The 13775-nt window shown below is 39.3% G+C and overlaps 2 protein-coding genes across 4 annotated transcripts in view; one reads left to right on the forward strand and one right to left on the reverse strand.

The window, feature by feature from the left end:
- Nucleotides 1-360: 360 nt before the first annotated feature.
- Nucleotides 361-1246, reverse strand: LOC109394924 (proteasome subunit alpha type-2). The gene has a single exon (XM_019665499.1). The coding sequence runs from the start codon at nt 1230-1232 to the stop codon at nt 528-530; it is 705 nt and encodes a 234-aa protein (XP_019521044.1). The 5' UTR covers nt 1233-1246; the 3' UTR covers nt 361-527.
- A 7814-nt stretch (nt 1247-9060) lies between these two features.
- Nucleotides 9061-13775, forward strand: part of LOC109394917 (probable ATP-dependent RNA helicase DDX60) — a 108774-nt gene continuing 104059 nt past the window's right edge. For all 3 annotated transcript variants that reach the window (XM_019665492.1, XM_019665491.1, XM_019665493.1), the window contains exon 1: nt 9061-9197. The gene's annotated coding sequence lies outside the window, so the exon portion shown is untranslated. The remainder of the gene's footprint in view (nt 9198-13775) is intronic.

Consider the following 13775-nt stretch of genomic DNA (forward strand, 5'->3'; position numbering starts at 1 on the left):
TGTTCAATCGTAGCTGCAGGGAGGCGTAGCCCATCATCCCATGCAGGAGTCAAACTGGAAACCTTGTTGCTAAGAGCACACGTAACCACTGAGTCATCTGGCCGCCTGTCTGCAGCTCAGGGCAGCTCAGTTTAAGGTGCCATGTTCAATTTTAGTTGCGGGTAGGCATAGTCCACCATCCTATGTGGAAGTCCAACTGGCAACCTTGTTGTTAGGAGCACATTCTCTTACCAGCTGAGCCATCCTGCCACCAACTGGCAGCTCAGCAGCAGCTCAACTAGGGCTCAGCTCACCAGCCCATGTGGGAATCGAACCAGCGACCCTGTTCCTCAGAGCTCATACTCTTTTTTTTTTTTTTTGGAATTAACAGTTTATTATGATTTGTAAGTGACATTTTAAAAACATAGGTCCATTAAACCATGTAGAAATAAGTATGCAAAAAGTCTGCAAAACAAAACAAAACATAGTTTAAACATGTTTAGGTATAGAGATTATCTGAAATTCCGGATTTTCCAGTCACTTCATTACTATGCGATGGCAGCCAAGTAATCCTTAACTTCAGTTGGAGTTAGCCTCCTAAATCCAGCTTCATTGCAGATTCCAACTTCTATGTTATCTTCTGTCATTTGCCCTTCGAAGCTTTCCTTCAGGGTTAATATGGCTGTATGAATGGCATCTTCAAGTTCTAGATCTTTGTTGTATCTTTTCTCAAGGAAAGTTTTCCCATTCACATAGTTCTTTCCCATTGCTGTGGCTTTCCAGGCAAAGTATGCTCCAGATGGATCTGACTGAAATAAATATGGGCGTCCCTCATTCCAACCACAAATTAGTAAAGAAACTCCAAATGGACGAATACCACCTGATTGGGTATATTCTTGCATCACAGAAGCTACTCTCTGTACCAGCTGGGCTGTGGGAATGGGCTCTTGGTAAACAAGATAGTATTGCTGAGCCAGTTTCCGAGCTCGGTGCACAAGCACTCTGTAATCTGGGCCCATGCCACTATACACCAAGCCTATATGTTTGGTAATTGGTTCCACTTTATGTACACTTCGCTCATCATACAGAATGGATTTCTGTTTCTTCTCAGTTGCTAATACTACACCATTTGAAGCTTTAATTCCCACTGAAGGGGCTCCTCCAGCTACAGCAGCCAAAGCATATTCAATCTGGACAAGTTTACCAGACGGGCTGAATGTAGTCAGCGAAAAGCTGTAACCACGCTCCGCCATCTTTGCCCGGAGAGCCCCAGAGCTCATACTCTTAACCAACTGAACCACTCTGCCAGCCCTGGTCTTCTTCTCTTGATCTGCATTTGTCTTAATACAAGGTCTGCCAATTAAGTTTGCGAACTTGTTGTAATGCTGTTGCTAACCTTTTTTGATATCAGAGGGATTATTCATTTATGAATTGGTACCAACTGGACAAAGAGTTAACTAACTCTACTATTTGGAAGTGCTGAAAAGGCTACATGAAAAAGCTAGACGACCTGAACTTTTTACCAACAGTTCATGGCTTTTGCATCACGACAATGCACTAACTCACACGGCATTGCCTGTGAGGGAGTTTAGCCAGTAAACTTATCACTGTATCAGAACACCCTCCCTAGTCACCTGATCTGGCCCCCACTGGCTTCTTTCTTTATCCGAAGATAAAGGAAATATTGAAAGGAAGACATTTTGATGATATTCAGGACATCAAGGGTAATACGATGACAGCTCTGATGGACATTCCAGAAAAAGAGTTCCAAAATTGCTTTGGAGGGTAGACTAGGCACTGGTGTCATGTATAGCTTCCCAAGGGGAGTACTTCAAAAGTGACCATAGTAATATTCAGCAATGAGGTATGTAGCACTTTTTCTAGGATGAATTCACAAACTTAATTGTCACCCAAGGTATTATGATTAAAGCAAGTTTCCTATGCACTTTTACATTTACTAACAGAACCAACTCATTTCCATGTGCATCTGAGGTTGGGAAGTGGCATCAGTGCCTTTTGATGGGTCCCAGTTCAGCTTCCAAATAATTATTACTTCTTCTTATAAAAAGTCCTGCACTTTTGAAGCTCTTGTCATTTGGGTTGACCATCCTCCACCCTACTTTGTTTAATCAACACTTTGGATCCAGATGGACTCTTGGTTCTCTTCTTCACCCCAAATCCTGCCATTACCCTGGGTGACATTAGCACACATTTGTCTATTTATTCCATACCCTGGCATATTGCTTCATATTTGTTGTTTGGCCTGCTTATGTAATTTATCTTTACCTCCATTCACCTTCAGCCCTTTGGTTCTATAGCTACACTTGCATGGGCTCCACTTCCAAAATCCTAAGTCAAAATGTGTATGAGTTCTGCATTGCTGGATAGCAAATTACTCCAGAGCTTAGAGGCTTAAAGTAATGCACGCAAATTTAGTATGCTTTTATCCAGAGCATTAAAAATTATTCTCATTGATTTTAAATCCCTGAAACAAAGTGCCCTCTACTCTAGGCCAGATCTTGTCTCTGAATTTCCAAACCTTGAGATCCATTTATAAGTGGATTAGCTTCTACACACTTTAAATGTACATGCTTTAAAATGTTCATATCCTTTGACCTATCCTATTGTACTGTTCTTTGAGGACACATATGATAACATGTTTACACAAACATTATTTATAGTAGCAAAAAAGTGGTAACAACTTAAATCTCCAATTTATGAAATGGTTAAGTAAACTTATGGAATTTTAAAGTGGTCATAGAAATTGATGTTTATAAAATGTTTATAATAGCATAGAAAAAACTCGTTATAGAATGATAATGGAAAGAAGATCAAATCATTTGTATTTATAATATGAAGGCATTATTAAAAATGGGAGCATCTTTTTTTAAACTTTAAAAACATTTTATTGGGGAACACTGTGTTTTTCCAGGACCCATCAGCTCCAAGTCAAGTAGTTGTTTCAATCTAGTTGTGCAGGGCGCAGCTCCTTGGCCCATGTGGAAATCAAACCAGCAACCTTGGTGTTATGAGAACTGTGCTCTAACCACCTGAGCCAACCGGTTGCTCCTGGAAGCATATATTTTTATGGCTGAAGATTTTAATGTTTTAAATTGAGTTGCTATAAAGAGAAATAAAGGTTTGACTGGATAAGATAGTTTATTTTTTCCTTCACTGGAGTGGAAAGGCAAATATGCCAAAATAATTGGATATTTAAAAATGGCTCTGAGTTTTATTTGACCTAAATCAAAACTCACAGTCTTTTGTTTCCCTAAAAGTCTGCATTTTTACATGCTTCGTGGAGATACTTAATAAGGGAATATCAAACTTGCAAGTGGAGTGGTCGCTGCCAGACAACCGGGGACAGCTGGATAACAATTCCAGAAGCTGCTGACCAAACACAGTCTCATGTGGAAGGATGTGCTGTCACTCCCTGGGAAAACAAAAATGAAGGAAGAATACGGTAAAGGAGGAAATCAGCTGTTGGACCAAAGTGGGATTTAAGTATTATAAAAATGCCAACCATTGAAGACAGTTGCTATGCCACACAAAATCCTGAGGTCTGTTTTTTGTCTACTTCTGTTGGACAAACACTTTGCTCAGCACTATTTTGAGAAAGAATTTTTACAGAACTGGCATATCTTTAGCCCCCAACGTTTCCTCTCGTTGACTAATCAACAGGTGTTGAAAAGCCTGTGGCAGAAATATCACAGACCCAGTGTGCTCATTTTAATTTTATACCTATGTCTGTGATTTTGTTTGAATGTTTCATTTGTTGCTATAGGATAAAGAGGTAAATAAATTATTGCTGACATAATTACTTTTCCATGGGTATTCATATAAATTTATTAATACCATATGTTTATTTATGATTTATAAATTAAATATTTTAAATTAGGTTATGATCACACAATTCAAACCTAAACAAATAGTAGAGAATGAACTCTCTTTTTAATGAAAGATGTTGGTATTATGTTTTTTAGAAAGCATGCAACGATCTTGGCTTTTAAAAAAAAATCTATTATATCTGGAAAAAATAAATCGTATTGAAATTCCTTGCCAAGCTGCATGTCAAGTAAGCTTCTGAAACAACCATCACATCATAATCAGAGAAAAACTAAAAAACAAAATATAGTGTTAAAATTGTTACGCTCAACAAATAATTTTCAGGAATGTAACCATTTTCAGGAATGTAACCATCAGGCTTAATTACATGTGACCTAATGAAAGAAGGGGTGATTATCCTCACTGCTTCTCCATTTAACAGCCCAATTGGTCATGTTCCTGAACCTGAGAAGGCTGCTCACAGTAGTGTACCACAACCTTAATGCTGGGGGTCTCATTAATGCCCTTATGCCCAATACTCAAAATTCTTAAAATTACTGGCTACATCCAATCAGCAGTCACTAAATAATTTGCTGTTATCGCGATAGCTAACACAGCAGTTCGCCCTTATCTGTGGTTTCACTTTCTGTGGTTTCAGTTACCCGTGGTCAACCGTGGTCTGAAAGTATTCAATAGAAAATTCCAGAAATAAACAGTTCATAGATATTCAATTGTGTACTATTCTGAGTACCACAATGAAATCCCGGAGCTGTCCTGCGCAGTCCTAGAGTCACCCCACCCTTTTGTTTACAAGCTCTGCCTCCCACAGCCCCAACTTGTTCACTTTGGTCCTGCGTTCAAGCCTTGTGTGGCACTGCATGGTACGTGGACTCCAGCCCTGGGCTGTGAGTATATGTGACTAATAAATTGCTATAAATCACATCAATCCAGTGCCAGGCGTCATGGGTTTGGCCATCCCCATAAGTCTAGAGTACGAATCACTCTCTCACCAATGGGGTGAAAGGAGGTATATCAAACACTTTGGAGGGGATCTAAAAAGACAGGAAATACTAATAGGTAGATTTAATTTGCAAGCAGTGAGGAAGTGTTGAAGTACCTTTTAGCAGGGACTTGATGTGCTCCATTTTACATGCTAATAGATAACCCTGGCAGCAGGGTAGAAAATGGAATGGAGAGACAGAAAAGGAATAGGCTAGAGTTAGAAGGGCATAGTCTGTTTGTCAGTAATCCAGATGAGAAATGTTAATGCTTGCTCTAGCCTTTGGAACATAGGAGAGAAGAGATTCTAGATTCCATAAGTGTTAGGAATTCAAATTCACTGGGATTTAAGGGAAATTAACAATGGTTTACAGGCTTCTTACTTGAGCAGTTGTTATGCGATGATTCTAGTAATCCTGATAGAAAAGGTAGGAGGAGAAATAGATTGTGTAGAGTGCTCCTGGAAGCTGTTAGAATAAGTCTTGTCTTAGCAAGGGTGACTCCATATTGAATGAGCAAAAGCATTTCCATTTTGGACATGCGCAGAGAATTTAGCAGACAACATCCAGAAAGTTGGCTGGTTGCCCTGGTAATTGGGTGTAACCAGCTACACCCCGAAGGTCTGCTACTGAAGATATGAGGACGTCAGGGTTGCCCGCTGGCTGCCTTGATAAGGTGACATCAGGAAGGTACTCAGAACTGTAAAAGAACTGAGGACTTTTGCAGCTCAGAGAGCTGGTCTCAACTGAGAGGTGACCACTCTGTCCCTCTGCTCTGAGAACCCTCCACTCTGCTCTGCTCCCCTCAGACTGAACCTCTGCCAGACTGACCTCTTGGACCAGCCACTCTTCCTCGCTCCACCAGGACTCTGATTGTCTTTGGTACTGGTTCATTACTCTGTTTTCCCCAATTATTGTATTACTCTGTGTGTTTACTGTTTGGTGTATAGATGATTAATGTTTGAGTAAGCATATTGAAAGGCTTTAAGATCTTGTGTGCTCTGTTTCTTTGCTCATGCCATGGCTACTGCAGAGGCCTCAGTCTGTGCCAGGTAGATAGATCCTGGGGGTTTGAGAGTCTCTTGGGGGTTAGTCCCCCTGACTTACTGGAAGAGACTGCAGCACAGACTGTGAGCCTAGCAGTCACTCGTGACATAGATTTAAAGAATACTGTAGCTGAAGTCAAGGGAGAAGTGGCTCTTTGGAAAAGAGAGATTGGCTAAAAATCTTTCAAATATTTCAGAGAAAGAAGTAAATGCATTATGAACTAAATGAGCATTCTTTGGATTTCTCAATTGCTAGATCATCTTTGGTGATCTTTGACAGAGCAGTTTCAGAGCAGATTTGAATTTAAGGAACCTGAGGATTTTGAGGAGGGTGAAGAAGTATAGACAATGGGTGTAGACCATTAAGGGTACTGTGCCAAAAAGGGAAGGGATGAAATAGAGTGGGGGATCATTTTTGTTAGCTTTTTAAAAACGGAAGTGACTTAAGTCTATTAGTGGAATGAACAATACATTTCAGTTGACTGGGTGCAGTTGAGGATACAATATACTGAAGAATACTGGGCTGAGGGAACCAAATCCTGATCATAGGGAGTTAGTTATGCTGGTTGTGAGTTACGTCTGGTGTATTCTTCTCAGACCCTAAGTAAGGATGTTATATGGAGTTATCATAAAGTTGAGAGAGAATTGAGAAAAGAGACATTCTGCAATTAGAAAGGGCTTGAGGAGAATATAAAACACTGTAGGGTTGTAACCATCACTGTAAAATACACCAAAGCCTTGGGGGGCGGGGGGGAATAAAAAAGATATCAGCTATGTTTGTAAATAGTTTGATGGGACAGAAACTGGGTCGTTTTCATCAATGTTCAGAGGCCAAAAAAAAAAAAAAAGTATTGTCCCAGATTATCAAATTGCAGGCAAAAATGTAGAGGAAAGTCAGTAGGCTCAAGCAGTTGAACATGTTAATTAGGGGAAGGTTAAAGTGTTGACTCAAGGCTGTCATCCCGATAAGACAAATATGTAGGATTCCCAAGAGGCTAAAGTGCAGTGAGTAAAAGGGAAGGGTGTGAAAAGTAGAAATGGAGTTTGTGACTATCAAGACTTGGATGAAGTCCAGGGTATGCTCATGGGAGTAGGTTGTTGAAGTGGATAAGAAAAACTAGATTAGTTTTTGTGTGTTGTGTGTTGGTTAAATACAGTGGGGTAGGAAATTGAAAAAGATTGGGTCAAAGCTTATTGAGTTCTCACTTATTAAAAATTGAAACCACTGTAAGTATGATATAGACACTAAAAAGCTTAACATCTCAATAATTTACCAAAACAAAAAAAGCAAAGCAAAATTATTTGTCCATTAGTGAAAGACTTTCAGTTATAGAATGTAAAGTATTTGAGATCATGTAATAGAGGAAATTGTAGGAAGACCTTTTGAATCTTGGCAACATTCACTAGCTGTGTTATCCCTCCAAACCTTATTTGTCTCATCTATAAAATGACAAAAATAATAGTACACACATCATGAAATTTTTGTGAGCACTAATGTGAGACTGAATGTAACGATATTAGTATATTGCTTAGCATACAGAAGCCTCCTCAATTAATGCTACTTCTTATTATAACACAATCCATTATTTCTGCTGCTAGTAAGTATGCTATCAGTTTCTTATTTTATTAGTTCACAACAGTGTATTAGTTTCCTTTTGCTGCAGTTACAACAAATTCAGTGGTTTGAAACAACACAAATTCATTCTCTTACAGTTCTGAAGGTCAGAATTCCAAAATCAATCTCACTGGGCTAACGTCAAATTGTCAACAGGGCTGTTTCCTTCTAGAGGCTCCACAAGAGAACCTCTTTCCTTGCCCTTGCCAGCTTCTAGAAACCACCTGACTCCTAAATTGTAGCCCCTTCTTCCATCTTCAAAGCCAACAGTGTAGAGCCATCACCTTCTGTCACTGACTCTTCTTCTGTCATCACCTTGCCTTTTTTGACGCTTTGCACCTGATTCCCTCTTATAAGGACCCTTTGAGCCCACCTGGGTAATCCATCATAATCTCTTCATCTCAAATGCCTTAATTTGGTCTATTCTGCAAAGTACTTTTTGCTACGAAAGTTAACATGTTCACAGTATCCAGGAATTAGGACATTGACTTCTTGGCTGGGTTGGGGCAGGGATGTGTGTGTGTGTGTGTGTGTGTGTGTGTGTGTGTGGCAGGCATTATTCCGCTGACCACAGGCAAGTACATTAGAGACATTCATGAGGGATGAATATGAAAATAGACCAGTCGTGTGTCAGGCGGCAAGTTCCTTTATTTTCTTCTCAATGTCATCATCAACAAACACATCACAAATTTGCAAATTAATAAATGAAAGCCTGATGGATGTGAAAAATGTCCACCCTCTCTAACCCCACCTTTTTCTTTAAAAACTTGTCTCTCCAACTGATGACAAGAACATATGTCATTCACTGCTCTCTGTTCTCTTCCCTGTGGAACAGTGTCTGTACCTCTGCTCTTACCTTTCCTGCAGACAAGGCAGCTTGTTCTTTCCTACTGTTGCTAAGACTACTCAACACTCACTGTTGTCCCCGCCTTCCACTTGCTAGAATTTTGGTATATTTGTATATTTATAGCATTCATGAAATTAAGGGCACTGGGACATGCAAAAGAGAGGCTAGTGTTGAAACCCAAATTGCAACCATTGATAGGCAGAAATTAAGTGAAAATAACATTAATTAAGGTAGAAATAAAAGTGAGCATGTTGCATTTTCAATTTATTTTTAATGATGTTTCTTGGCCTATAAAAGCAACAAAAACAGTTCACACAGAACAGTAATTAACCACTTCTTGTAATAGAAACTCCAAGTTCATGTATTCTTACATATTATTTGTTTTTCTTTTTGCATGGAAGTGGAGCAGCAAGACCCAGCATCTCAGGTGGAATTTCAGAGTCCACAGTGTCATATATTTCATCTGTTTCTGAACTCTGTTCCTATTTGATTTTATCTTGTTTAGATGCTCTAGATTTCTCTGAATCATTTACCTCTATCTTATGTCCAAATTCCAAAGCCCTTATTATTTTGCCTCAGCAATCTCTTTCTTAAGCCTCGGGTTGAAGAGAAAGTTGCAAAAGTCCTCTTTTTCTAAACCTTCCCCAACCAATTCGCAATGGCGAGAAACGAAAGTGAAAATGCCACTGAGATGAGAAAGGAAACCGAAACTCGCTTCCTACAGGCTCTGTTTTCAGTCCCTTCGCGTCACTCCCTCCCTGTGAGGCGCGCCAGTCAGCAGCTCTTTGGAGGCAGGAGGTCTGGGTCCGGAGTCTGGAGTCGCGGGTGAGGAGTGGGTGGTGTTCCAGAGCCGGACCTGGGGCTGGAGACGGTGTTTGTGTGTCAAGGTGAGGGATATTCCTAGGGATAAACCTGGAGCAGAGATGTTCCGCGGGGGGTTTTAGGTTTCGAATCAGAGGGGGAGGTGGTTTAGGAGCCCCTCTCATGCACACCGCGTCCAGGGTGGAAGGAACTGTGGGCGCCACTGGGCTCCCAAAGGCAATGTCAGGCTAGTTTTTTAGTGTCCCGGGATGCAGGGCTTGGGAAGAAGAAAAGGAAAGGGACACCGTGATGAACGCTAAGGTCTGCAATCTGGAGGAGAGGGGAGAGTGTTCAGACATTGATAGGGTCCTTTTTAAAGGTGTGCCTGTGCTGGGGATCAGAATTATTCAGGACAACCAAGGGACATCACATCTCAGCATAGCCAATAAAACTTAATCATGGACAACAGTAAGCAGCTTCCTCTGTGCAGAATCTTGGACCCAACTCCAAACTTGCAGAATCAGAATCTGCATTTTAATAAGATCTCTCAGGTGATTCCTGTGCACCCTAAATTTCTGTGGCTTAACACAAGAAAAAAGTTATTTCTTGCGCAACAGTTAAAAGAATGTATTCATGGTCAAGGGTCATAATTAGTTTTCTATTGCTGCAGAACAGATTATCACAAATTTAATGGCTTAAGTCAATAGACATTTATTATTTCATGGTTTCTGTGGATCAGAATTCCTGGCTTAGGCTAACTGAGTCGTTTCCTCAGCGTCTCACCAGGTTGAAATGAAGGTGTCTGCTGGGGCTGCCATCTCATCAAGGTGCTGGGTGCTCATTGAGATTGTTGGTGGAAGAATCCCAAATCCTTGCAGCTGTGGGACTGAGGTTCCCTGTTTCCTCTCTGGCTGTTGGGTGGGGCTCCTCTCAGCCTTTAGATTCCACCCTCAGGTCCTAGCCACATGGCCCTCTCACAGCATAGTGGCTTATCTCTTCAAAGCCACAGGAGAATGTCTTCCCTGTCTGCTATGATAGAGTCTTGCATAAGGAAACCCTGATCGTGGGAGAGACTCTCCCATTACATTCACAGGTCTTGCCCACACTCAGGTGGAGGAGACTGTATAGGGCACGTTGACCAGGATGGCTGGAGACATGGAGGCCATGACTTAGAATTCGGCCCACTGCTCATCAGCTTTTCTCCGGACAGTGTTTCAGGAACTTGACTCCTGTCTGGTGGCTCCACCATTCCCTGGGCCTTGTTCTCTGAAGGGGGTTTTCTCCCCTCTAATATATACATAGTCCGTGATTTCTCTCTTTTTCCTCTCTCTCTCTCTCTCTCTCTCTCTCCCTCTCTCTCTCTCTCTCTCTCCCTCTCTCTCTCTCTGTCTCTCTCTCTTTAAAGGTTATTTAAATCAGAATCCAAATAAGGTCCTGACACTACTGTGACTGGATGATAAAAGTTTTTTATAATCTCTTTCATCCTTTTCTAATTTATTTGTTAATAAGTGGGGTTTTTGGTTTTGATTTGTTTGGTTTTTTTTGTGGGTTTTTTTGTTTTTGTTTTGTTTTTGGTCTTACAGAGATTCTCAAAAAGTCTTCCTGATATCATTTAACATGTTCTTCTGTCTTCTAAATATCTTGTTGCTACTAGAGTTTTGATCAAATTCAGGTTAAAAAATATATTTGTTTTGGCTGGAGTATTTCAACAATGGTGCAGTTATTCTACATGGAAGAAGATGTTTGTCTCTATATTTGTTGTGCTATCACCTGAAAATACCAAGATCTATTAATTCATTTAAAGTTGTAAAATGGGGATATTTTATCGTTCAATCTCTGTTAGCTGGATTAGTTCCAGCTAATGGAAGTGAAATGTCCCCATTTCTATTATTTGGTAACTAAATGGTACAGTACTTATAAGAAAGGCAGGTTAACTTCTTGATTCCAGAAACCCTTCATTTTTGATATATTAGCTTTAGATGCTATCTCTGGACTTCTTGTTATGAAAAATGAACTTAGTATACACTCTTGCTTTTTCTACTATTCATCCCTTTCTGAACTTCCCAATTTGGTTAAATACATTATTTTTATATTGTCAGGGTTAGTCATAATTTATGATATTCTTTGACTTTAATTCTTATGATTTGCTTCTATACTGAGTCAAAAATGGAAAAAACGGTAAATAATACTTACAAAATTATGATTATGTACACATTATTCATTTTAGAAGCAATTTATATGTTTGGCTGGGAAATGTTGAACTCTATCGTTAAGACTATATTATTTGAAATTGATACTGTTAACCTAAAAATAAAAGGCCTTTCAAAGTGAGAGTTGATAAGCATTTATTTGAGATCAATAAGAATAGTTATTCAGGAAGCATTGATTCAGTCAGAAGCCCAAAAAATGTTCTGATTAGGTAACAAAGGCAAGGGTATTTATGAGTAAGGTAACAATTGCATCAACAGAAGGATTTCTATTGGTGCAAACAACAAAAATTTTAAAAAAATTTTAGTCTGGTAGCCATCAGTCTCATAGTCCTAACATCTGCTTTGTTGTTATCTTTGCAAAAAAGTTCTTTGGAACATAGTGTTGCTTTAGGCCCAGTCCAAAGGTTATTTTGCCCTGTTTTAACATTCTAATGGCTTGAGGCATAAAATGTGCAAAGCAGTTCCTCTGGCATCGCAGCTCCGGCTCTATTTTCAGTGTCTCCATCTATTAGGTTTTTACATTTTTTCCCCTTTTGATCAATCGTCAGAAAGCAGCACTTATCAGTTATTAAACGCATAATTGGTTCTCTATTGTTAGGTGGCTCATTTTGGGTATGTCATGCCATTGTTGGTCCCTCGTTGCCAGGAAGGCTCATTCCTGGTATGTTATATCCCACATAGGAGGGAAAGTGGTTTCCTTTTCTGAGGAAACTTAGGCCGCATTTGAGCAACAAGAATGCCAGAACAGAGGAAGGTTTTACCATCATGTTTCTTTAAGGGCAGACATTTTCTATAGTTTCTTGAGGTTTCTTATATGAAGTTTCATAGGCCTTAGTGATCATTTCAAAATGCTGAGCAACCATTATCAGAGTGGTGTCTTTATAACATCAAGCTATGCAAAACAAAGTTTTATAACAGCAAACATATCTATAATAACAAATACTAAGTCCTATTTGAAGAATAGCTCTGAACCACAATGTAATACTTGAGGACAATTACCTGAAGATATTACAGAATGATGACATATTAGCAGACATTATATTTAATCATTTTGCTTGTGACCGGATTTTAATTTAGTCCCATCTATATTTTGCCAAAGGTGTTTTATCTAAGTACAATCAGAGGTATTAATAATAGAGCAAACCTTACCTTGCTTAAATAAGTTATGGTCAAGAGCAATTATTTTGTCTAACATAACTTGTGAAGGAAATGTAAAGATGTTTTTCTGGTTGACTATTTCTGGTGGTCTTTGCAATACCTGCCCAAGGAAAAGTAATTTTCCAAATCTGGCACCTTTATTGGGGTTGACATCACCAGGTATTTAAACATTCTTAACTATGTTGCACATTCTATGTAAACATTCTTAACAATAGTTGCACATTTTGACTTGTGAAGTAAAGATGATACCCAATATTGAGTTATTTTTCTAGTCAGAAATTAAGAGGAAAAAAGGAAACAATAATTATTATAGTGCATGCTTGGCCTCATATTTTTATATTTGTGAGATAGGAAGGAATTAAAGTAAGGAAAAAAAGGGAAATATGAAGGTACAAATTATACAGGACTACTCTGGAATCTTGGGTTAGTTATCCACAACAGACATCATCTGCTTTAATTCCAAGTAATTTTAAATTTTCAAATCCTCTGTTGATTGAGCAATCCAATCAGGTATAAGAGATTTCTTTAAATTGGGAAACATGAATCCAAGAATCAATATCTCTACATTCAGTCACATATGGATTAAAGAGTACCTGAAATTTTAGAGGGATCAGGTAGGAAGGAAAAGATAAATGTTTTAATTCTATTTACAAAGGTATAATTTACCAAATTGTTATAGGTCATAGGTAACTTACGGGAAATTTTTTTCTTATATCTGAAAAACAAAGATCAAGAATCAGTAATATTTTATATAAAGAAATTATAAAAATTATAATCCTTATTTATTTATTTATTTTGTCCCATGTTATTAATTCTTATTGATCTTGATGTTTTTGTTAGTAGTTTTATGAATCCAGTTTTTCCTTAGAGTTCTGGAAATCTTTATTCAATTCAATGTTATTGTTGGGCCCAAGGGTGTCAATCAGGGACCGTCTTGGTGGTGAGATGCCCAGCTGAAAGAAGGCACGAGGCAGACTGTGTGCCATAAACACAGCAACAGTTCTTTATTGATCTGAGGCCGGGGCTAGAGAGCAGATCCAAAATGGAAGCGGGGTTTTATGCCCTCATACAAACAACAGCTGCATGGTGCCAGCACACATGCGCAGGAAGGAAACTTACATCAACATCCTGAAATGAACATCAACAAGTTGTTTTTCTTCCCGCTCCCACCCAAGGGGGCGGGGCAGGCCAATCTCCAAAACCTGTAAATATTTCCCACCTGAGAGGCCCTGACAGCTGGGCCCCACACTCCACCCCTACTGGATTTGGGACCAAACCTTTTCTCAAAGGGCCAGA

The sequence above is a fragment of the Hipposideros armiger genome, unplaced genomic scaffold, assembly GCF_001890085.2.
Source record: "Hipposideros armiger isolate ML-2016 unplaced genomic scaffold, ASM189008v1 scaffold_444, whole genome shotgun sequence".
In the NCBI taxonomy this organism is placed as follows: domain Eukaryota; kingdom Metazoa; phylum Chordata; class Mammalia; order Chiroptera; family Hipposideridae; genus Hipposideros; species Hipposideros armiger.

Coding starts and splice junctions, on each gene's coding strand:
- LOC109394924 (XM_019665499.1), bottom strand. CDS start 1,232: ATGGCGGAGCGTGGTTACAGCTTTTCGCTGACTACATTCAGCCCGTCT.